Source organism: Octopus bimaculoides, chromosome 3 (assembly GCF_046866305.1).
Source record: "Octopus bimaculoides isolate indiv1 chromosome 3, ASM4686630v1, whole genome shotgun sequence".
NCBI classification, from domain to species: Eukaryota; Metazoa; Mollusca; class Cephalopoda; order Octopoda; family Octopodidae; genus Octopus; species Octopus bimaculoides.
In genome coordinates, this window is record NC_142930.1 from 146,939,005 (window position 1) to 146,965,674 (window position 26,670).

Genomic DNA, 26,670 nt, shown 5'->3' on the forward strand with positions numbered 1-26,670 from the left:
ATCACTCTCTCTTTCTCTCTCTCCCTTCCTCCCTAAGTTGATGGCTGCATTTGTACAGCTTGTTTCTGCTGGAACAGGGAGCCACTATGATCCAAGAATATTGTCTTCCTGGATTTGGAAACTCTCAACCCTTACACCAGCTTGGATCACCTGAGAATCTAACAGGATGAAAATTGGCCAAAGGCCAGGTGTTATGCACTTAAATAAAGCATGTGTATCATCATAATGTCCTTTTTCCTTTTTATGGGTCAGACTGAGTTTGTTGAGGCAGATTTTCTATGGTTGGATGCTCTTCTCGTTGCCAACCCTCACCTGTTTCTGAGCAAGGTAATATTTCCGTACTAGCCCCAGACATGTTTTCTCAGAATATTGGAAATGATTGACACCTCTTGCATGATAGTGGCACTCATTTGCAACTATCATGGAATATTAAAACAAGGAAGCAAACAGACAATTATACACACACTTACACATACATTTATACATACAGGTGTGTGTCTGTATATATATATATATATATATATATATATATATATATATATATATATGTGTGTGTGTGTGTGTGTGTGCAATAGGTTTCTTTCAGTTTTCATCTTATCAAATCCACAGACCAGAACTTTGGTAGGCCTGGGGCAATAATAGAAGACACCTAAGTTGCCATGCAGTGTGACTAAACCTGGAACCATATGGTAAGGCAGCAAATTTCTTAGCCTCAGAGCCACACCTGCACTTCTGTGTGTGTGTATGCATTCATACACACACACACACACACAAACACACACACACACACACACACACACACATACATATATAAAGCATATATATGCATGTGCACACACATGTATAGGGCTTCTATAGATTAAAGTTGACTCATTAGAATCTGTCAAATCATCCAATTGCTGTCAGTATTGAAAACATGCTGAATGATGATGATGATTTGGAAAGGGTTAAAGCAAAGTTGGTCTCGGCAAGATTTGAACTCATAACACTGAGAACCAGAACAAATAACTACAACGCACTCTATCCAATGCTGTAACAACACACACACGCACGCACGCACGCACGCACGCACGCACGCGCACGTATTTGTTGAGCATCTCTGGCCTCTCTAGATGACTGTTTCTCATAGGAGGCTGGGGATGACTGTGCGGATTAAAGAGAAGACAGATGAATTACCTTCTTGCCAACATTTTAAGCTTGTCAAACACCTTAGTGAAGAAAAAAAATTATATGAATGTAAACTCTATATTATCATCTCTTTAAGAAAGATGAGGAGGGGTCCCTGAAATTACACTGATATTTTGAGTGAATGGGTGGGAGATTGACATTTGTCAGTTTGCAGGCCATTACTCTAAGCTATGGAATTTTGTTGATTGAAACATATATACTCAATGATACTTTGTGTGTGTGCATGCACATATGTACTTAAATCATATCTATGTAATCATTTCCATGTGTTTATAAGTTTGTATCCAGATTAAAGCACAGGTGTGGTTATATGGTAAGAAGTTTGCTTCCCAATGGTTCGGTACCACTGTCTGGCACTTTGGGCAAGTATCTACTATAGCCCTGGGCTAACCAAAGCCTTATGAGTAGATTTTGGAGATAGATGTGTGTGTATGTTTTTGAATGTGTGTGTGTGTTCATTTGTCTTAACATTACCTGATAGTTATATATGATCCCCACTGTCATACAAGCAACATCGTTCGTTTTTAGTGTTCTACACAAACATGTCTGATCATGGGGAAATATTACCTTAACATGGAAGAAAGTGAGGGTTGGCAACAGGAAGGGCATCTGGCCATAGAAAAATCTACCTCAATAAGTACCATCTTATCCTTTCAAGAATCAAACAGTGGCTTTTAAAATGACGATGATATACATTCATTGAATATGCCCCAAGCATATTTGAACCGGTAACAAGTTTGTATTTATATACATCACTGCTTAGCTCTTTTATTCCATATCTTATTGATGGTGAGTCACCATAGTGTGATGACTGGAGACCTGTCTCTTGTCAGTTTGCAGTGTCTACCTTTCCAGTCTCTGATACTGAAGAGGATGCTTCCACCAGTCTTGTTAAAGGGCACTATGAACTGACTTGGTGGGTGTTTACACTTATCTGTCTACAGTGAGAAATTTTCTCCATGACAAAATACAGTGAATTGCTTTCTTATGTATTCAAATATGCCTGAAGCCTATTTGAACTGGTAATAAGTTTGTATTTATATGCATCACTGGTTAGTGTTTTTATTCTGTCTTTTATTCCACATTCTTTCATATACACACTTGTATATGTATGCATTTGAAATCTTTTGACCCCTACGTTTATGCCTTACTTCTATATGTGTGTGTGTGTGTGCATATATATATATATATATATATGCATGCATAGTGTGTGTGTATGTATGCACATACACACACACTATGCAGAGTCCTTCCATCTTCTCATAGTATTAATAAGTTTTTTAACACTAATGAATTAGTATTTGTGGTTGAGAAGTTTGCTTTGCAACCTTGTGGTTTTGGATTTGGTTGCACTGGTTGGAACCTTGGTCACTATCTTCTACTACAAACTTGGGTTATGAATGAATTTGGTAGACAGAAACCGTAGGAAACCCATCTTGTGTATGAGTGTTGAACATTGATATTCAACACTCTTTGTTGCTTCAATGAAATGGTGTAGGCAGCAATCTGGCAGGATTGTTAGCATGCCAGATGAAATGCTTAATGGTATTATGTCCGTCTTTATGTTTTCCGAGTTCAAATTTTGCTGAGGTCGATTTTGCATTTCATCTTTTTGAGATTGATAAAATGAGTACTAGTTTAACACTGGGGTTGATGTGATTAATTAACCCCATCTTCTGAAATTCAGGGCCTTGTGCCTACAGCAGAGAAGATTATGGTTGGTTGCTTTGTACTTTCAAGGGCTTCTGGGATAAAAATCCCTTACTTGAGAAGCAGGTAAGGGTTTTCAACAAAAAGATCATTTAGCTGTAAAATCCTACCTCAAATAAATGCCAGTCTAAACCGTTGCTGTCATAGAAAAGTGCATATTAAAATGAAGAAACTTTATTGAATCAAAATGGGTGGCTGTTAACTTGCTATAAATCCATATAAAGAGTTAGGAATTGGACCATCCAGATTATCTTAAAGAATTGAGAGCAAAGACAGGATTTCAAACTAACTTGCGAACATGCCAGCTGCTTTAACAATCCTTTCCTATGTCAAATCTGTGGACTTGTTTGTAAATTGGTGGCTGGATTAAAGTCTCATAAAAGAGACGGTTGTCAGAGTTATATAGATAAAAACACCCAAAAGCAACACCAAAAGAAAAAAAAGCCCTCAAACATTGAAATCATTAGGAGAATCCAATAATAATGAATTATATATGCTTTTCATCAGTTCAAAGATTTGAGCAAGATCTACTCTCAAGATTGGGACCAACATCATGCCAGCATGAAGGCATGGTGGCAAAATGCTGCTCTTCCAAATGGAAACCTTACCTGTCATTGTGGTTTTGTGGTACAAAGCAAGGTAGGCCTTGCCATCCACTCAAGAAAACACATAGTGAATGATCCCCGAGCACTCGAGTAAACTGAGTCCTCAACTTGCTCCATTTGCCAAAAGGTTTGCAAGGCACCAGCAGGCCTCAAAGAGACACATTTGTGTCCATCAAACATGATTACTGCTTTATCTTAGTGAACCCTCATTTGTCATTCACAACAAGAGGACCTATCATATAAATGGAAAGGAACAGAGAGCCCAAGAGTAAAGCCTTCTAGGAACGATAGTTACAGACATAGCAGTGTGGCTCTTTATGGTTTTTGTAACCATTCATGTGTATTAGCCTCAGTTCCTTGCAGCACCCAGGGGGAGGTGTGTCTTCTACTCATAGCATCTGGTTGGCCATGTAACTCAGTGAGTGGAATTTGATAGATGCAAGTGTTTATTTATGCCATGTAACCCAGTGGTTCAGCAAATAGAGATTGATAAAATAAGTACTAGATAGAGTACTCGATAGATGAGATAAATGTAAGTACTTCAGCCAATGCGATCAACTAAACACTGGAAGCTGGTGTTCTAGCATGGCTGCAGTCCAGTGATTGAAACCAGCAAACGAATAATAACATTGTCATTAGTTGTAAATACTTCTGTTACCACTTTGTTGATGACTTCTTTTAATTAGAACTGATCCATTATATTGAATTGTTGTTATTATTATTATTATTATTATTGCTCTTGTACTTTGCTTCTGCATGTTTCTCTCATCCTCTCTATTTCCTTTCACTTCCTCCTCTTTTCTTTTTTACTTCCTGTCTGTCTTTCTCTCTTCCTAGCTGACTCTCTCTCTCTCTCTCTCTCTCTCTTTTTGGCACATTCTCTGTCCTTTACTCTCTCCCTCCCTCTCTCTGTCCTCTCCTTTTCAACCTCTCCTTTCTCTTTTTTCTCTCTCTCTTCCTCTCCCCCCCTCTCCTTCTCACCAATACTTTGAAGTTGTTGTATGTGCCTGGCCTGTCTGTCAATATTCTCATTCATTCTCTCATTCATTAATTCGTTCATTCTAATCACTAGTAATCACTCGTTCATTTGCTCACTTCCTGTTGCCCATTCACACACACACACACACACACACACACACACACACACACAACCACAAACACACACACCTATATTTGATTTTTTTTTTTAATATATTTATTATCTAATCAATCACTTGATTGGGTTACATTCCCCTTCATAAGTTTTATTTAGATTTGCCTATCGATCTCGAATCTTGAAATATTGATCTCTTATCGTAACATCGATTTGTTTTTTCTGGTGGTGTTATTTTTTAATTTTTTTATTTATATTCAACATAGTGCCTACAATGTGTTTGTATACAAGTAAATGCGTATGTATGTGCGTACTTCCATTTTGATTGTGTATAGATACAGTTTTACCTTTCCATGTGTGTGTTTGCTTATGCCTGTGTGTATTGCTTATCCAAGGGACCTTCCACATGTTTGCTCATTTTGTTAAAAATAGAATAGGAGAGAGAGAGAGAGAGAGAAAGAAAGAGAGAGAGAGAAAGAAAGAGAGAGACAGGGAGATGGTAGGGAGTGACAAAGAGGAAGAGAGATGAAAAGAGATAGAAAAGGACACATCAGAAAATGTGGTACTGTGTTCGTGGTACCTAGCTAAAATACCATTGATCAGAACAGGCATGATACTAATAACAATAGCAAAGTGTTTTTGTTTTTATGAATAACAGTGAACTAAAATGGTGTATGTAATGTTAACTGAAAATCCTTTGAAAAATGCAAAAACTGTAATAACCTTAAAGCCAAGCTATTGTGTGGAACTGGAGCAGCACCAAATGTATATAAAACTACATTTATATCTTTTATTTATTATTTTTTTACTTGGGGCACCACCTTGAAGGATTTAGTCACCCCCCCCCCCCCCCACACTGTACTTATTTTTCTGTCTTGTGATCAATCTATCAGTCTCTGCTGAACTGCTGAGTTATAAGGATATAAGCAAAGCTACACCAGTGTCAAATACTGGTGGTGGTGGGGGTCAAACACAACAGCACACATTTACACACACACACACGATAGGCTTCCACACAGTTTCTGTCTACTAAATTCACTCTTGGAGCATTAGTTGGCCTGGGGCTATAGAAGGTGACACTTCTCCAAGGTGCCATGCAGTGGGATGGAACCCAAAAGTATGTAGTTGCAATGTGAGCTTCTTAACCACACAGACATGCCTGTATGTTTTGAATATATAGTGAAAATGTACTTTTATGAAATACAACTGGATAGCATATTTACATTTGGAAAAACACCAAAAAAAACACCATTTTGAGCGTGGCCGTTGCCAGTACCGTGAGACTGGCCCTCGTACCAGTGGCACGTAAAAGCACCCACTACACTCTCGGAGTGGTTGGTGTTAGGAAGGGCATCTAGCTGTAGAAACTCTGCCAGATCAGATAGCCTGGTGCAGCCATCCGGTTTATCGGTCCTTAGTCAAATCGTCCAACCCATGCTAGCATGGAAAGTGGACGTTAAACGATGATGATTATGATCTCATCTCCAAGTCAGCTCATTTTATAAAGGCAAATATACAGTGTTTCTCGAACCTGGGAAAAATCTGAAACATTTTCAGTCCCTAGCATTTCAGTTAAAAGATTTTCAATTACCTGTCTGCTGTTTCTCTGTCTCCCTCTGTATGCGTGTATGTATATACACTCTATATAATATACACACACAATTTATTTATATATCTCTATATGTCTGTGTCCAATGCATGACAGCATGGAAAGTGGGCATAAAATGATGATGCTGCTGATGATGACGGTATATAGTATTCATTTATTCACATGCTTACTTATTCATTCATTCGCAGGTCCCCCCCCCCCCCCCCCAGGTGCTTTCAGATTCACTCTAATAGAATTAGTGATACATATATGTATCAGTCTGTTGATATGTATTTGTCTATTAATTTTACAAATATAGCTTCAGGAAAATAAAATAAAAAAAACTTTGACTTCATTGACATCATTGTTTTGACATCCACCTTTTCATGCTTGCATAGGTCAGATGGAGTTTATCGTGGCAGATTTTTCTATGACCGCATGCTCTTCCTGTTGTCAGGCCTCACCTGTTTCCAAGCAAGGTAATATTTCCCCATGGCCAGACATGTTTTCATAGATTTGAAATGAGAGCTGCACACATGTTCATGTACATGACAGGCTTCTTTCAGTTTCTACCTATGAAATCTACTCACAAGGCTTTTGTTGGCCTTGGGTTATAGTAGAAAACACTTTACCTATGCTGCCACATAGTGGTATAGTGGGATTGAACCTGAAACTATGTGGTTAAGGAGCAAACTTTGTAACCACAGAGCCATACTTGCACCTATTGTCTTCTCAAATGCTTTGTCGTTCATGTCTGTGTTTTCATGAAAGAAGTTTGATTTTGAATTCATTTTAACCCTTTTGTTACTATATTTCTTTTGAAATACACTGCTTTTGTTTCAATTAGTTTTGAAAATAATAAAGAATTTATTAAAATAACTTTTGTTCTTATTAAGCTGATGTTTAGCACATGAATTCGTATTAAATTATAATAGGTTTTTGGTTTAGATCATTTTAAAACAGGCAGTTTGTATCACAGGTCTGGGAGCAGTTTCAGGTGGGTTCGTACCTAAAGGCTTAAGGATCATCAAGTGATGTAATAATAATAGGGTTTTATTGGAGCAATTAATACAGGTAATCTAAATCACAAGTTCCATAGTGAAGGGAAAGGATTCTCAGGTATCAATGTTGTTTGTTACATTCTAATACACGTGTAGATAATTACTGGGAGTTGGTGTGTTTGTTTGTTTGTTTGTCAGAAAATTTAACCATTTAGTAAATTAATGGCGGGAATCTCTTCAAAATAGATTATTGGAGAATTGGAATAATCTTCTGAGAGTATTCAAACAAACAGTTTCCAAAACACTTCACACAGAATAGAGATGGAGTAGTTAGTATATATTTAATGCTTGTTTTTTTTTTTATTATTATTATTATTTCTTTTCATTTTTAGTAAGCACATATGTAAAATCTGAGCATGATAGCATTGATTTGTTGTTTCTTAGACACAATTGTTGTATTTGCAAGGTAGCGGGAGAAAAATAGTTGACTTATTTGACAGTGCTAATGTTTTCTTGATGTGATGAAAGGCAAAGCCAAACTCCTGCTGAAAACCTTTGAGGCATTGAACTGAATTGATAAAACATCTAGTCTTTAAAGTTGGTGATAGCATAATGGAGAAAGAGTTCAAAGATGCAAAGAATTTAGAGAATTGCTATTTCTATTGACTACAAAAAGCTTCTCTCTCTTTGTACGAATGGCAGACTTTCTCCATAAGAAATGCAAGATTATAAAGAGTTGCTTGAATGTACAATGTTAACTTTAAAGATCTAGTATAGTGAAGGTTGTGCGTGTGTGTGTGTGCATGTGTGTATTAATTAGTCAATGTAGGCGGGGCAGTGCACATAACCTTTTTGTACATTGTTTAAGATTAGCGCTGTTGATGTTCAGTTTAAACTGCTATTAGAAAGTTAATGTGTGAGAAAAGAAATTCTAGAGGAATGCAATATTGGAGTAATGACTACACAGTTGTGGATATGTAGTGACATTGAATGATGTGCTGGCTGAAAATGAAAGAATCTGTGCCACAGTGTTGTTGTTTGGCTTCTGACTGTATTATGATTGGTTTGCAATTTTTCAATAGAACAGTTTTACATTGATTATTTTGAGGTGGGGGAAAAAAATGTTTTAAGCATCACAAATAGACTCTTAGATGCAAAAATAGACTTTGCATTCACAGGTGTTCTAGCCTTTTGTTTCAGATATAGTGTATCAAGGTGTATGTTTGATATGTTCATTCTTTTATAAGATAATCACGTAACCATGTGACTGACCAGGTTATCAGATGTTCTTACACATTGCTGGTCACGATGCATTTTGCATTGTTTTGGCTTTCCAATGACACTACCCCACTGGCTAGGCGAGCAGGCCAATATTCCATCCTGATCGAAAAGGGGGACTGGAGCAACGTGAAATGTAGTGTTTTGCTTAAGAACACAATGTGCTGCCCAATCAAGGAATCAAACCCATGATCTGATGATCATGAGTGCAACAGCCTAACCATTAGGTTATGTGCCTTCATAAGATAATATAGTATATGATTCAGAGGAAGTTTGTTTGCTATTTCTAGCAAGTCAAGTGACCATGTAGTCTCTGAAATTAGAGTAGCATTTCCCACCTCTGAGGTAGGCATTGAGGTTGCTTTGAGTGGTGCTTATGAAGGCATTTCTCTGGATGCTTGGATTTATTGATGTTCACCCTAACCCTTTCAACTATTATAATATGCAGTGTGTCTCCCTTTGTTTGTTCATCACACTGACATGTGCATCAGAGGCAATTAGTTGCTACCATCTCTGTAATTTTGATTTAATGAAATTATAAGACTAGTAAAATGTATGTTATAAGTTCAGCTGACCATGTATAAATTGTGTGTGTATTATGTATTAAATGATGAAGAGGAACATATATTTTATTCAGTCAAATCCCTCTAAATGTAATTAGCTGCAAGTAATTAACTGTAAAAGTGAACATTTATCACCCAGGGATTTTCCATGGGTACCCACTAGTCTTATATATAGTGTTGTATAATTAATTACTCTGAACATGAGGAAGATTGTCTGGTGAGAGGGTCATGGATGATGAACTGTAGATAGAGCAAAAGGAAGGATTTTTGTGCATGTCTTGGTGAGTAGTAGTTAGATCAGACCTGAAATACTGTGTGTTACAACAGATGACATGATTTCGATGTGTGGGAGAGAGAGAATTTATTGCAGACCTGCTTGACTTATGCCTCTATGAAAACGTTTGAATGACTACTAGAAAACACTGATTATTTGTATTTGTTTGCCTGTATATATCATCATCATTATCGTTTAACGGCCGCTTTCCATACTAGCATGGGTTGGACGATTTGACTGAGGACTGGTAAAACCAGATGGCTACACCAGGCTCCAATCTGATTTGGCAGATATATATATATATCTATATATATATTATCATCATCATCGTTTAACGTCCGCTTTCCATGCTAGTATGGGTTGGACGATTTGACTGAGGACTGGTGAACCAGATGGCTACACCAGGCTCCAATCTGATTTGGCAGAGTTTCTACAGCTGGATGCCCTTCCTAATGCCAAACACTCTCAGAGTGTAGTGGGTGCTTTTACGTGCCACCAGCATGTGGGCCAATATGAAAGGCGGATGTTAAATGATGATATATATATGTAGGAACAGAAAGAAACAGCAAGGAAAATATGAGCAAAACTCTTTCTCTCTCTCTCTCTCTGGTTGAGAAATTTTCTTCGTTACCACTTGGTTTCATGTTCAGTCCAATTGCGTGGCGCCTTGGGCAAGTGTCTTTTAGTATAGCTGAATAAAGCCTTTTTTTAATAGATGGGAACTAAAAGACGCTTGTTGTATATGTGTGTGTTTGTCTCCTTGTCTTGATGTCATGCGATAGTTGTAAATGAATTTCACTGTCATACAAACAATGTAATTCATTTCCAGTATTCCATGACAAAATGTCTGGCCATCGGGGAAATATTACCTTGTTGGAATGAGTGAGGGTTGGCAACAGGAAGGGCATCCAGTTGTAGAAAGCCTGCTTTAATAAACTTTACCTGATCCATCCATGCAAGCATGGAAAAGAGGATGTGAAAATGATGATGGAGATGTTGTGTGTGTTTTCATACAGAAGAGGTGTGCAAGTATTATACCCAGCCTGTCCAACCAAATATTTACATGTCCCATTTGTGATTGAAACTATACATTAAGGATTTGTATATACTGTTGTAAAAAACCCCCCACAAATGGAGATACTCTTCAATGGGTTCAGCGGATAACCATAAGCATGTGTGTGTTGGCATTATCTTCATGTGACTCAGTTTTATGGAACTGAACAGTGTTTTCTGTGTGTAAGACTGCAAATATATTTGAAGTGGCAAATGGAAATTAAGACTGTAGATTTATTTGGAGGTGGCATTCTTCTGAAACTTTATTAACAGAAGGAAGGTTAAATTGTCTCAGCAAGCAATCAAATCTGGGTCTTATGCTTGACTTGCCAGGAGCTAAACTTTATTCTGCAACATTCACCAACTAAATAATGCTAATGTTACTCTGTTAACCTTGTGACATTGGCTTGTGAAATGAAATGAAATGAAATAATTAGACACAAAACCTTACACCCAATTGAAATACAGTGTAATTTTATGATTATATATGTACTAAAATTGCTACCTATCTGGTCATTCAGTTCAAAGTTACTTAGTTGATGATAACTGTTCCTGTCTGGCATTAAGAACATAGTTTGATATATGAGTAACAGCTTTTACTTGGTTTATATTGACTCCTGGCTTTTAATTTCAAATATCTGAGTGGGTGACATCTCAGATGTTTTTTTTTTCCACATGATTAACCATATTGTATTTGTGTCTTTGTCATCATAGGTGTCAAATTGGCTGAGTCATTAGAATGTTGGACAGCTTGCTTCACATTATTTGTTCCGACTCTTTGTGCACCGTGTTCAAATCTTGCTGAGGTCAGCTTTGCCTTACATTATTTCAAGGTTGATAATAAAAAAGGAAAAAAAGAAAAAATGGGAGCCAGTTCAGAGCAGAGGGATCAGCATTTGGATAAGATGCCTTATGGTGTTTACTCAAATGCCCTCATCAATTATCATCATCGTCATCAGCATTTAACATCTTTTTTTTTATGCTGGTAAGGGTCAGACAAATTGATAGGAACTTGGGGCTGTACCTGGTTCCATAGTCTGTTTTGGCTTAGTTTCTATGGTTGGATTCCTTTCCTAATGCCAGCCACTCTACAGAGTGCACTGGGTGCTTTTTATGTCACCAGAAAATAGTAACATTTCTGTTAGGTGTCATGACCAATATATAATATCAATATTTAGAAAAACCAACAGAAGCATAGCTTCCTAGGTTTGATTGGAAGATCAATTGTCACCATCTCATCTTGTCCTACATACATACTTTTCTACTATTCTGTGCTTTGTGTGTTTCTACTATACTGTGTTTACCTGCATATAGTCTTCAGTTGCCCTACCACCCATATCTAACCCAAATATTTTACCTGTTTTATTTTCAAACTGGCCAGATCCAGCCTCTGACACTTACCTTACAATCATCATCATCATCATCATCATCATCGTTTAACGTCCGCTTTCCATGCTAGCATGGGTTGGACGATTTAACTGAGGACTGGTGAACCAGATGGCTGCACCAGGCTCCAGTCTAATTTGGCAGAGTTTCTACAGCTGGATGCCCTTCCTAACGCCAACCACTCAGAGAGTGTAGTGGGTGCTTTTACGTGCCACCGGCACGAAGGCCAGTCAGGAGGTACTGGCAACGGCTACGCTCATCATTCTAAAAATAAACAATCTCATCATTGAAATCTCAAAGCTAAAAGATAATGCATGATTAATTCAGAAGAATCTGCATAAATAATCATAACATTTGACAGAGTAATTGGAATGCTAAAGGGCTAAACTTTCAAATAACCCTAACTACATCCCTGAACTGCATTTTAATTTGGAACTGTTACTTTTAACCCTATTTTGCTGTTGTCCAATTGGAATATTACCAATGTAATTTTAGTGTATTTGAGTATGAGTCTATTTTAGTAATGAGACTTGTATTGATTGTACTAACCTGTACTAAAAACTTCTGATGAGACATCTGTTGTTAACATAGCAAATTGTCTTATTTGGTGTGGAATAAAAGAATTGTTTTAAGGTTAATATATCTTAAATGTAGATCATCTTTGCTACTGAATGGAGCCTCTGTATTCAGCAGCTTTGATTACCCGGTGAGGGTTAAGTTTCACTAGTGGGACCAGAATAAGAAAAACACATTCCAAGTTGTCTCTAATAATAATATGTATATATTAAAAGTTCATTAAGATTACAAAATCCAAACAATTTCATAAAACAGTGGCTTTAACCAGTTAGAAAAATATCTGCAGACATCCATATATAATAATTTTATTATCTATGTTTCCATGCTTGCATGGGTCAGACAGAATTTGTTGGGGGTGGTTTCTCTACAGTTGGATGCCCTCTCTGTTAGCAACCTTCACTTTTTTTCAAGTAAAGTCAGATCTGTTTTCACAGAAGATTGGAAATAGATACCACTTATGTGACAGCAAAATTTGTTTACAACTATCACATGATATCATGGCAATGTGGCTGTAACACACACACGCATGAGGGGCATCCTTCAGTATATATATATATATATATATATATATATATATATAAATTCTTGCTTATGCTTGTCTATTCTATCTTTTGATGAACATCTTCATTTGTGAATCTTTTGATAACTACATCTAACTCCTTAGTTATATACAGCTTTTGATCACAGATGGAACATGTAAAATCATTAATCATTAGAGAGACCTGGTGTAACTGCATGCATGTTTCTTTTTAAGTTATCGTTTTTTTAATGGTCTATGCATTAAATGTATTAACACTAATGTGTCTACTTCAGGATTTATTTAACCGTTGTAAGTTCAGAGGTTCAAATCTTAGACCAGACATTATATTGCAGGTGTAAGTAAGCAAAGCATATCTAGTCATTTAGATTGTGCTTCTTCTCTTCATCATTGTGTGGGTTGGGTATGTGACTGTTAAACACCTGCTTTAAACAATTCAACTATCTAAAATCAATACTAGCATGGAAAAATAAGAAACTCTTGAAAAGAAAAAAAAAAAAAATGCTTAAGTTGACTGTTTAATTTTGCATGGATTTTGGTTATTGTTACATGCTGAAGATGTGTCATGTCTTTAATAAAAGACTTTTAACTGCCATCAAAAGATAGTGGAAAGAGAGCGACAGAGAGCTAGCTAGCTAGAGAGACGAGAGAGAGTGGGGGGGGGGGGGGGCATTGCTTTCTCTGTCAAGAAACATATGTTGCAAAGGCTAAAAATTCAGTTAGTATAATTATTGATATCTTTTGAAGAAGCACTAAGTGAAATTTTCTAAGGAGATTATAGTTAATTGAACCATTTCCCATATGATACTAATAATGTTTTTTCTTTGATTGAATGGAGGTTGCCGTCTCCCTAGTTTTCTTAGCAGTTGCACCCATTACAACATTTGCAATATTTAATATGGTGTTCAGTTGGCTTCCCAACCGCACTACATTGGTTCCAGGTTCAGTCCTTCTACATGGTATTTTGGGTGAGTATCTTCTATTATAAGGCCTTGACTGACCAAAAAGACTTGTGTGTGGATTTGGTAGACAAACTGAAAGAAGCTGTTGTGTATATTAGATGTGTGTGTATGTGTGTCTTAATGTTTGTGTTTGTCACCCACAATCTCTTGACAACTGGTATTGGTTTGTTTATATCCCTGCAATGTTGTAGTTTGGCAAAGAGAGACTGATAGAATAAATACTGGACTAAAAATGTAAGTATTGGTGTTGATTTGTTTGCCTAAACCTTTCGAGGTGGTGCCCCAGCTTGACCGTAGTCCAATGACTGAAGCAAGTGAAAGATAATATTGGAAAGCTGTTTTTTTTTAATACTTGTTTCAATCGTTAGACTGTGACCATGCTGGGGCACTGCCTTGAAAAGTTTTAGCCAAATGAATTGACCCCAGTATTTATTTTTTAAGTCTGGTGCTTATTTTATCAGTATCTTTTGCTGAGCTGCTAAGTTACAGAGATGTAAACATACCAACACGGGTTGTCAAGTGGTGGTGTGGAACACACACACACAACAAGCTTCCTTTAGTGTTTGTCTACCAAATTCACTCACAAGTCTTTGGTTGGCTTGAGGCTATAGTTGTAAAGAGACACTTGCTGATGGTGCCACACAGTGGAACTGAACTGGGAACTATGATGATGGGAAGCAAACTTCTTACCAAACAGTCACGTCTGTGCCTGGTATGGTTGCATATATGCAATTGCTTGATCAGTTTAACATCGCAGCTAAATCTCTGCCAATGCCTTTATAATCTTAAAAAAAAAAAAAAAAAAGAGTGGGGGATACTACCTGTTTTCTGAGTCCTAAATCCTAGAACATCATGTCTAACAACAACAACAACAACAACAACAACACTGAAATTGATTTATTGGCTTGCAGTAGTATTTGTGTTTGAATTCTTCTCAGAGAGCAGTTATCCAGTTATCCGATGTATCAGCATCCTATACGAAATGAGAGATTTATCTCACAGCTACTTACTTTAGCCACACCTTGGAATGTTGCTTGACTGCTTTGTTTATTGACAGTTTTCTCCTGTAACATTAGTCTTGCTCCTCAAGCTGAAGCTAAGAGCTAACCAACATCCAGTAATGTAGATCAGAGATAGAGGAATATTGACACACACACATGCACAAAAATTAATTGAAGCTTTTAAGCTGGGTGGGAGACAGTTAGTAAAACTTTTGAAATGAATTAAAAATGAAATATGAAATAAGTGTGGTGGATGTAGAAAAAGAAGACATTCAAACAGAAAGCCTGTAGAACCATGTGATACCCAAATTATCTCTGACCATTTCAAATAAGCAAATCTAGTGCTTCTGTTCTAAAATCTATGGTGTGCCCAAAGCAAAAACCAGATAGTCACAGCTTGATTGCCAGTTGAAATATGACAATAAAATTCAATCCATAAGCACATCTTAAATGTTTGATCTATAGGACTACTGCTGAGAAATATTTGTTCAGTTAGCAGTATTCTATAGTTTCATCAGGCAGTGCTGATTGGTACTACTCAATGATATGTCAGAATTTTATTGTGAAGAGAATTCTTTTATTTAGGCTTAATGGGAATGCTCAGTACTTTGGTGTTCTCACAAAATTATGATTCTAAGAACGAAAATAAAAATGGCACCCATTCCATAGCTTGGTAAAGGAATAAATACACCTGCTGTTCAAAATCTTGATTACTTGCGTGAGAAGATTTAATGTCTCGCTTGCAGTGTAATCATATTCCAACAGAAAAGAAAGTAACTTTTTTTTTTTTGTATATTTTATATTAAACTTACAAAGAGCTGAAATGTGTGGAGAGTAATATAATATAATTTATCCCAAAAGCAGAGGTGGTCACAATTGTTATCATAGTATCTGCAAGGTATTTATTTTAATTCTGTATCAATGAATTGTGTGCTTCAATGCTGGTGGTATTGAACTCATGTTGGCAGAGTGCCACAATGACCTCCAGTGCTTGCTCAGTGTTTAGCGTTTCTGAAAAGATGAAAAGTGCAGGTTAATTCTTGTAGAGTTTCAAGTTAAAGCATAAAGAGTTGTAACTAAATACTATACAGTTACAACCCTCATACTATATCCGTCTGCTTCAGCATGTTAATTCAAATGCTTCCTCTATATCCATGTGTTCCAATGTGTTACAGATGGCTCCCTCAAACTTCTTTACCACTCACTCCATGTTACCATTAGATCCCTCACATTCACTTTCATCTCTTACTTGCTTCAGTCATTAGAATGTGGTCATGCTGGGGCATCACTTTGAAGGGTTTAGTCAAACAAATTGACACCAGTACTAATTTTTTAAGTCAGTTTCTTTTGCAGATCCTCTAAATTATGGGAATGTAAACAAACCAGTACTATTTGTCAAGTGCTGGAGGCATATCAAACGTGCGCGCACACACACACACACACACACACACACTTTCTGTCTACCAAATTTACTTACAAGGCACTGGTCAGCCTGGGGTTATAGAAGAAAACACCCAAGTTGCCACGAACATTAAATCCAGTGGTTCCTTCAGACCATTTACCAATTTCTTAAGGGAGTTAGAGTATCTAAATCTTAGTTTAACCCTTTAGTGTTTAAACTGGCTGTATCCGGCCCAAATATTCAACACATTTTATGCTCAAACTGGCCAGAACCAGCCTCTCACACCTTCCCTGCAATGTCATTCTAAAAATAAGCAATTACATCTTTCCTATCTTGAAGCTACAAAATAATATCAGATAAATTTTTTGAAATGTGAATAAATAAGGATTACTTTTGACAAATTAATCTGAACACTAAAGGGTTAAGATCCCAGTTAGGTTTGGTTTAGTAGACCTGTAATCAAAAGCATTCTAGGATTGACCAGCTATCTTAATTTCAGACAGTGCAATGTAGTTCTCAATATGCAATGAATGGATGTGGTTTGAGGGAGTATAGACTGTTATTTTTAGCGAGTGAAGCATAGTTCTTTCTTCATAGTACTTGTAGTTTAGCCTTAGGCCACTAAACTCAAAGGAATTCATGCTATGACAAACTTTTTTTTGTTTTTGCTTTTAACAGTATTCTTATTGTATGCGTCTTTTCTATTTTTAGGACTAGAATTGAGACATATTTAACTGCTATTTCTCACAATACAAGTGATCACATACAGGCCTTCTTTGTGGATGTACTTGTTACTACTACTACTACTACTACTATTACTGCTGTTTAAACTGTTTCAATAGTAGTTAAATGTCAAGAGATTTTTGTTTTATTTTCTTTCTGTCAAAGCTGTGGGAGAGTGTGTGTGTGTATGTATGCATGCAATGTGTATATATGTATGTGTGGACAGATTGTGTGTGTGTGTATTCAGTTGACTTGCCCTACCAGCTGCTCATTGTTAAATAGGTCAGTGTTTTGTTGGCTACTTCAGCTTTGGACATTTTAGTTAAACAGTTGAAGTTTCAAAGTTTCCTTCTGCTGACTTATTCTTTAATTCTTTTGTTTCAGTCATTTGACTGTGGCCATGCTGGAGCACCGCCTTTAGTCAGGCGAACAAATCGACCCTAGGACTTATCCTAGTACTTATTCTATCGGTTCCTGTTGCCGAACCGCTAAGCTACAGGGACATAAACACACCAATATCAGTTGTCACTCAATGGTGGGGGCATAAACACATACATACATACATATATATATATATATATATATATATATATATATATATATATATATATATATATATATATATAACATACAAATAATATGTGAGTATATGCATATATACGTACATGTATGTACATACCTACATCTACATGTATATATATAGATGCATATCTGGGTACAGGACGTGGACGAAACGAGAAATAGAACATAAGCACAGAAAACACACAGGCCACATAGAGAACATTTCCTTCATCAGCTGCCACTATATATATATATATATATATATATATATATATATATATTTGTTTTCCTGTCTTGTTTTTTGTCCGCCACTACATTCCTCCATGGCAAGGTTTAATTTGTGTATACAAATTTAATTTGCGGTCCATGGGAAGAGCCGTTTTAACGATGCGTCCTACCCAGCTCTTCGAAACGCCGGAGTTAAAACGGGGGTAGCTGATGAAGGAAAATGTTCTCTATGTGGCTTGTGTGTTTTCTTGTCTACGTTTTGTTTGCAATGTCCTGTACGCAGATATGCACCTATACATACAGGTGGATGTCGGTATGCACATACCTGTACGTATATATGCATATACTCATTTACTATTTGTTTTTATATCATCATCATCATCATATACACACACACACACACACAATGGGATTCTTTCAGTTTCCGTCTACCAAATCCACTCACAAGGCTTTGGTCAGCCCAAGCTATAGTAGAACACACTTGCCCAAGATGCCACGCAGTGGGACTGAACCTGGAACCATGTGGTTGGCAAGCCAGCTACTTACCACACAGGCACTCCTGCGCCTTCAACTTTTCTTTCCTTTTCTTTCACAAATATGAAGGTGTATCAGTGCATGTGTGTGTGTGTGTATGTGTGTGTGTGTGTGTGTGTGTGTGTGTGTGTGTGTGTGTGTGTGTGTTTACGTTGACATAACTTAAAACAAAACCAAAAACATCAATGTTTTTTTTTTTATGTCCGGTACATTTTCAGTTTGACAGATTTTTGGATAAGTACTGGAGTTGACACAACTAAATCCCTTCAAGGCAGTGCCCTAGCACGTCTGCCGTCCAATGACTGAAATGAGAGAGAGAGAGTGAGAGTAACTGTGTTTGTGTGTATTTTCTTTCATTTGTTTCAGTTATTGAACTGTGGCCATGCTGGAGCACCACTTTGAATGTTTTAGTCAAGCAATTGATCCCAGTACTTACTTACTTACCCTTTTTTAAGTCTGCTACTTATTTTATCACTCTCTCTTGCTGAACCATTAAGTTATAAAGATGTAAACTGACCAACACTGGTTGTCAAGCAGTGGGCAGTGGGAACAACATACATACACACACACACACACACATGTGGACTTCCATACAGTTTCCATATACCATATTCACTCAAGGCATTGGTCAGCTCGGGGCTATTGTAAAAGTCACTTGTCCAAGGTGCTTACAGTGGGATTGAACCTGAAACCACTTTGTTGCTTAGAGCCGCCATGCTGATGCACATACACACATGCATACACATGTACATCTTGGTATACAACTGCTTACTTGAGTGGGTCACAATGTCTTAAAACATGGCTTGAAAGCCTATTCCATTTGGTGCTATTTCATTAGACACGGCCTAGGCCAATAATGGCTAAAGTCTATCTAAATTGTGCGTGTGTGCATGCATGCATATGTAACAAGTTTCTTGTAGGTTACCTCTAAGAAATTTGGTAACATATGCATTGATCAACGTAGGGCTATAGTAGAAGAGACATACCCAAGATGCTTCACAGCATCTTAGCATTATGGTTCAGCCATAATGATAATACTGTATTTTTGCCACAAGGGTGGTGGATGAATGAAGATGACAATGGATTACAAAATGTGTAGGTGTTTACTCTGAAATGAAACAAAATATGATAGTATTTAATGTCTGTTTTCCGTGTAGGTATGGGTTGGACAATTTTACAGAAGTTGGTTAGCCAGAAGACTGCACCAGGCTTCACTATTTTGGAATAGCATTTTATGGCTGGATGCTCTTCCTAATGTCAACCACCATACCGAGTTACAAAATATATTACTCTTTTACTTGTTTCAGTCATTTGACTGCGGCCATGCTGGAGCACCGCCTTTAGTCGAGCAAATCGACCCCAGGACTTATTCTTTGGAAGCCTAGTACTTATTCTATTGGTCTCTTTTTCTGAACCACTAAGTTACGGGGACGTAAACACACCAGCATCGGTTGTCAAGCGATGGTGGGGGGGACAAACACAGACACACAAACACACACACATATACATATATATATATATATATATATATATATATATATATATACATATATACATATATACGACGGGCTTCTTTCAGTTTCCGTCTACCAAATCACTCACAAGGCTTTGGTCGGCACGAGGCTATAGTAGAAGACACTTGCCCAAGGTGCCACGCAGTGGGACTGAACCCGGAACCATGTGGTTGGTAAGCAAACTACTTACCACACAGCCACTCCTCCTCCTCCTCCTCCTCCTCCTCCTCATTATCATTTAATGTCTGTTTTCCGTGTTGGTATGGGTTGGACAATTTGACAGAAGCTGGTTAGCCTGAAAACTGCATCAGGCTTCACTGTTTTGGAATAGTATTTTATGACTGGATGCCCTTCCTAATGTCAACCACCTTACAGAGTTTACAAAATATATGTTTATGTTTATGAAGAGGGCAGTAACCTAGTGGGGAGCCAATCAAGGAACCCTACTGAACCAAAATTATTCTGAGTACCAAAAATTAATGTGTCCTCTCTCAAGCTGTTATTTCCTAGCTGAGATATGTATACTGCGAGTGAGCCCTTTCATTAGGGCCATGGCATACCATTCAGTAAATTCACCTGAGGGAGGCACCTCCATCTCCAACTTCACTTTTCTTGGAAAAGTGGAACTTGAATAAAAGTTGACGTGTTGCACAGTGTCAGTAATATTTGGTTTCCCTTCCTATAACGCAAGTTGGAATTTAAAGTAAAAAAAAAAAAAAAAAATGAAGAAAGAAAGAATTTTGATCTAGAATGGCTTCTGTTCACCAGATATGATAGAAAATATATGTCTAAAAATAATCGAAGTTTATCACACTGAGAAGTTACTATTATCGTCACAGACACAGCTGTTTGTGTGTGTGTGTGTTAGGATGTCTGTAGTTTGTGTGAGTGTGTGTGTTTGTAGGTTTGGTGATGCAATCAGGAAAATAGAACTCAAAACATAGGTATATATATATATATATATATATATATATATATATATATATATATATATATATATATATATATATATATATATATGTTGTTACTATTAATTCATAGAAGCTACAAGAGTGACTCTAGGGTTAAGGTTCATTGTGTTTGTGTGTGTGTGTGTATAGTATGTATCAGTGTACCTAGTTGACAGCAGACATTGCTCCAACATAAGAATTGAGTGGTTAGCAGTATGAAAGGAATTAAAGGGGTTTAGTTGTATGTTTAAATACCCTCCACAAAGGTAGAAAGTGACAAACTGGAATAAAGAGTAGACCTTTGTTTTGTCTGTGCTGTGTGTGTGTGTGTGTGTGAGCTTGCATACATGTCTGTTTATGTTCGTTTTTATCAGGGGTATGTCTATTTGCAGGGGTATTTATATATATATATATATGTGTGTGTGTGTGTGTGTGTGTGTGTCTGTTTATACAATAATGTAAATTTGCACATGCATGCATGAATGCATACATACATAAACACATCTGTATGTTTGCAAATAGAAACCTTTCAATACTGAATTTGATTAAATTTAGACACATTTTCTCCATATCTAGTGAAAAAGAGAAGCCATTTTACTGTAGATATGTTACATATATTTATGAATACACACACACACACACACACACATACACACAAACACGTGTGTGTGTGTCTGTATGCATACATACACATCTCAGATTTCACTAGATGTTTCTGTTTTGTTTTTATTTGAGTTGGTACTTTTGAAAAGGCAAATGTCAGCAATGTGGTAATATAGCCAGTTATACATGTGTGTATGCATACAGAATCCTGATCAAAGATTTGTCGTTGGTTAAATGGTTAAAATTTCTAAAACCCAGCTGTCCATCTATCCATCCATCCATCCATCCATCCATCCATCCATCCATTTTTCGCCAGCCACTGTTTTCTGGAGGCTGTATGCATAGAATTCTTAAACACCTCCTTCATAGCGTCCAATCAGCAGCAACCATTATTACACTTTCCTGCCAGATTCCCAAGAATGATCACCTGAGATTATGAATGTCATCCAACCGTCTTGCAACTGGTCTACCCCTAGGACTCTCGGTGGTCGGCTTAACTTGAATCCGTCTTGCAATCCTTTGCTGCAACATTCTAATCTTTCTAACTCATGCTTACTTATTGAAATCTCTATTTTTTAAAAAATTTAATATTATGTTGGATCTATCATTTTAATGTTTTTTTTTAATCACTGAAGGTGCAGATATGGCTGTGTGGTAAGTAATCTGCTTCTGTACCACATGGCTTTGGGTTCAGTCCAACTGCATCGCATGTTGGGTGAGTTGTCTTCTATTATAGCCCCAGGCTGATCAAAGCCTTGTGAATGCATTTAGTAGACAGAATCCGAAAGCTTTTCATATGTATATATGTGTGTGTGAGTGTATATATGTATATATATGTATGTATGTATAAGAGTGTTTTTGTTGCTGTCTCCTTGCTTTGACATTGCATGATAGTTATAAACAATTGTCATGTCATGTGAGTGGTATCCTTCATTTCCAATCTTCTGTGAAAGCATGTCTGGTCACAGGTGGGGTGGAGGTGAATATTACCTTGCTTGGAAACAGACGAGGGTTAGCATCATGAAGGGCATCCAGCTGTAGAAAATCCACCTCAACAAATTTTGCCTGACCAATGTGAGTATAAAAAAAAATGGATGTTAAAATGATGATGGTGATGATAATTTTGTTGTAAAATCAATGTGAATCCTTTTGGTTGGGCGATTTGATTTTTGGGAAGGGATATTCAATACTGACTGGATTTCTACTTGGAATGTAATGGAATGTAACTATAAATAAAGTAAAGCAATGGGTCACTATTTACCTTTCCATGACTATATTTGTAATGAGTAAACTGTATATGTATTTTAATTAATTTTCAGTATAAACAAGATTTGAGCTGGGATTAATAAAACATCTAGCATTTACATGTTCACACACACAGACACACACACAGTGTTAATGTTGATCAAGAGAAATCTCATGTTATAAGATTTTCATTAAAATTTTTAATTTAAATATGAACATTTTAATATGGGTCATCAATAGTGAGCTGATATCTACTGATATTAAAAGAATGCTGCTGCTATTTTGTTTTATTGCAAAGTGGAAGTGGCTGTGGCTCTAGCGGGATTTCAGATTATTTAGAATACCAGAATAAACGCATTGCAGTTATTGGTCATATTACTATGTTCTGAATTTCAATTCCACAGATTTGATCTACGTATATGTTTTGAACATTTAAGGATGAAAAGCAGTCTAGTAACAAATTCATTTAAAGTATCTACACACTTACCCTAAACTTGGGTTTTTACATAAATGTAGAACATATAATTCATTACACTCTGTGGCTTTTTGCCTAAATATTACCATTTTGAGTAAACTCAACTCTAGAATTTGTGGCATTTTGCCTAAATATTGTCAATTAAACTGTCACAAAATTTGTTGGATTTTTTTGTCTAATCATTGAATAATTGGTTTTTTATTAATCTCTTCTAATGGCTTGAGCTGGACAAATCTGAAATACATAATCTTTCTCTGTCCTAATCTATGTAATGTGTTTCTGATAATTTTTGCAATCACATTGGATAGATTTATAATCATTATTGAGTAGGCTTTTTTTTTTTTTTTTGTTACAGTTACCACCTCATATTTTAGCTATCCCCACATGAAGTAAGAAATATCTCTGGCATTTGGTATTTGGCCTTGCATGATGCCTCATATTTTAGCTATCGCCACATGAAGAAATATCTCTGGCATTTGGTATTGGTCATGCATAGACTCTGATCGTTGATTGAATCAGTTCCACTGACTGTATTACTGGTATTTAATTTAGTAGCAAGATCGTTGCCAGTGCCCCTGGACTGGCTCTTGTGCGGGTGGCACATTAAATACACCATTTTGAGCATAGCCGTTGCCAGTACCGCCTGACTGGCCTTCGTGCGGTAGACACGTAAAAGCACCCACTACACTCTCGGAGTGGTTGGCGTTAGGAAGGGCATCCAGCCTTAGAAACTCTGCCAAATCAGATTGGAGCCTGGTGTTGCCATCCAGTTTCACTAGTCCTCAGTCAAATCGTCCAACCCATGCTAGCATGGAAAGCGGACGTTAAACGATGATGATGATGATGTACTTCATTTCATGTGGTTTTAATCTACTCAGCTGAAATGGATGCCATCTCAGTGCCGGTACATTGCTCTCTTTCTCTCTCCAGCTGTCACAATGTGGATGTTCTTCTGTGGTCAATGATGGAAAGGTCAAGAAGATGACTGTTTCTGTACACAATTACATAAGCATCTAAAGAAATTAACAAGTTAGACTTCAGTGGGGTTTAAACTCTTTTACTTGTTTCAGTCATTTGACTGTGGCCAAGCTGGAGCACCGCCTTTAGCCGAGCTAATCAACCCCAGGACTTATTCTTTGTAAGCCTAGTACTTATTCTATCGGTCTCTTTTTGCCGAACCGCTATGTTACGGGGACGTAAACACACCAGCATCAGTTGTCAAGCGATGGTGGTGGTGGTGGGGGGGGGGACAAACGCAGACACACAAACACACATACATATATATATATATATATACATATATATGACGGGCTTCTCTCAGTTTCTGTCTACCAAATCCACTCACAAGACTTTGGTCGGCCTGAGGCTATAGTAGAAGACACTCACCAAAGGTGCCACGCAGTGGGACTGAACCCGGAACCATGTGGTTAGTAAGCAAGCTACTTACCACACAGCCACTCCTGCGCCTTTGGACATTGAAATAGTGAATAATACAATACTGACATGACACTTTATGTAAACTGATGCTAATTTGTGTATATGCACACAAGGGAAAATGGAATAAGAATGCACTCGATGAGATGCATAATCATGTATTTGGTTGAATGTGTATTAGTGATCCGACACCTGAGGTTAAGAAGCTGGCTTGCAAAGCTCATGGTGATAAGTTCAAATTTTGCTATGGCTGTTATAGTTTGCTCCTTGATGAGTTCATTTTGCTTTCGCCAGCACTGACAAATCAATTTTAGCTGTGTACTTAAGCAGTTGTAGTTGGTTACAGAAAAGGCACCCACCTGTAAAAATAAAAATAACCCCCCTCCCTACTACTATAATACTAAATGCATCTTATCTGTCTTAATATGGAAAGTTGGATGTTAAAGAGTTTGCACTTGGGTACATTTATTTGCATTCTTTATTAAACATACACATGTAATTTGGTACTGCATGACATGCACACACACACATGCACATGTGTGCATGCATGTCTGCATCGTTATCAGCTTATAGCAAACAGAAAAAAAAAAAGAAGAATAATGTATATAATAAAAATACTGACACAGGATTCTGTCAAGTTATATGTATTTTTTGTTGCTGAATATATTTTTCTTTTTTCTTTTATTCTTCTCGATATTCTTACTGAATCCAAGGAAATCTCAGAAGTCATTTAATTCTTGTACAGAATCTATCAAGTTGTCTTGGTGTGTTTTTATTTGGTAGATTTTGTATTATTGGAACAAAGTAATATAAACAACAGCAAAAAAGTTTATGAATATCACGATATATCATTTTCCTCTCTAAGGAGTTTCTGTGTTTCTTCCATATATGCATATATATATATATATATATATATATATATATATATATCTCAAAGTGTTTTACTGTGCAATAACATTAATCTGTGTATTTGTATACATAAATTTATACATGAGAGCATGTGTGTGTGTGTGCATATATATATATATATATATATATATATATATATATATATATGTGCACACGTTTATATATATATAAACTGAAAGCTTCACTAACCATTACTCTGGAGTTTTACGTTTCTGATCTTTGGATGGCAGTTCCGTTATTTGACTATTGTCAGTCCTTCTGTATACAGTGTTCTCAAAAAAGGAGTGAAACATATGTTCGGTATGTTACAGTTCCAAAATAACATCGTGTATATAGAGTTTTATCTTGCTTATAGAGTTGAAACTTTCACTAGCTGTTACTCCGAGTCTCCTGTTTCCTAATCTTATCCGATTTAAACCATCAATAGATAGTATTATTGAATACTCTTTACTCTTTTTTACTCTTTTACTTGTTTCAGTCATTTGACTGTGATCATGCTGGAGCACCGCCTTTAGTTGAGCAAATCGACCCTAGGACTTATTCTTTTTTAAGCCTAGTACTTATTCTATTGGTCTCTTTTGCTGAACTGCTAAGTTATGGGGATGTAAACACCCCAGCATCGGTTGTCAAGCGATGTTGGGGGCACAAACACAGACACACAAACACACACATATATACGATGGGCTTCGTTCAGTTTCCGTCTACCAAATCCACTCACAAGGCTTTGGTCGGTCCGAGGCTATAGTAGAAGACAGTTGCCCAAGGTGCCACACAGTGGGACTGAACCAAGAACCATGTGGGTTGTGAGAAAGCTACTTACCCACACAGCCACTCCTATACCTATTCTTTTCTTCTGGTTCACAAAATTCTTTATTGGCATGGTGTGTGGCTGAGGAGTTTGCTTCACAATCACAGGGTGTGGGTCCAGTCCTGCTGCATCTTGTGCTGGTGTCTTCTACTTGAGCCAACTTGTGAGTAAAATTTGGTAGATGGAAACTGAAAGAAGCCTATTGTATTCATTTTCCCATGGGTTGGGCAGAGACTTATTTGAGATAATACTTTATGGCAAGATACTCTTCCTGTCACCAATACTTACCTGTTTTTCAAGTAATAATTTTTTTTTTTCATTATCCCACTGATTTTCCAAAGCACAGAACTTCTGGCCATAATGTCAGCAAGGAGTGTTAACACCATATCCCTGTTTGGCTTAGGTAGTGACAAGTGAAACTGTGAGCTGTCAACATTTGCATACATGTATGCACATATGTATAATACA

The 26,670-nt window shown here is 37.0% G+C and overlaps 1 protein-coding gene across 2 annotated transcripts in view; it reads left to right on the top strand.

Moving 5' to 3' along the window:
• Positions 1 to 26,670, top strand: part of LOC106879200 (uncharacterized) — a 374,932-nt gene that overhangs the window by 50,197 nt on the left and 298,065 nt on the right. Inside the window, exon 2 of one of the 2 annotated variants that reach the window (XM_089349772.1) lies at positions 610 to 689. The exons of the other annotated variant lie outside the window; for it this stretch is intronic. Within the exon in view, the coding sequence (XP_089205898.1) occupies positions 687 to 689 (3 nt within the window). The 5' untranslated portion in view covers positions 610 to 686. The remainder of the gene's footprint in view (positions 1 to 609; positions 690 to 26,670) is intronic. 2 annotated transcript variants of the gene reach the window in all.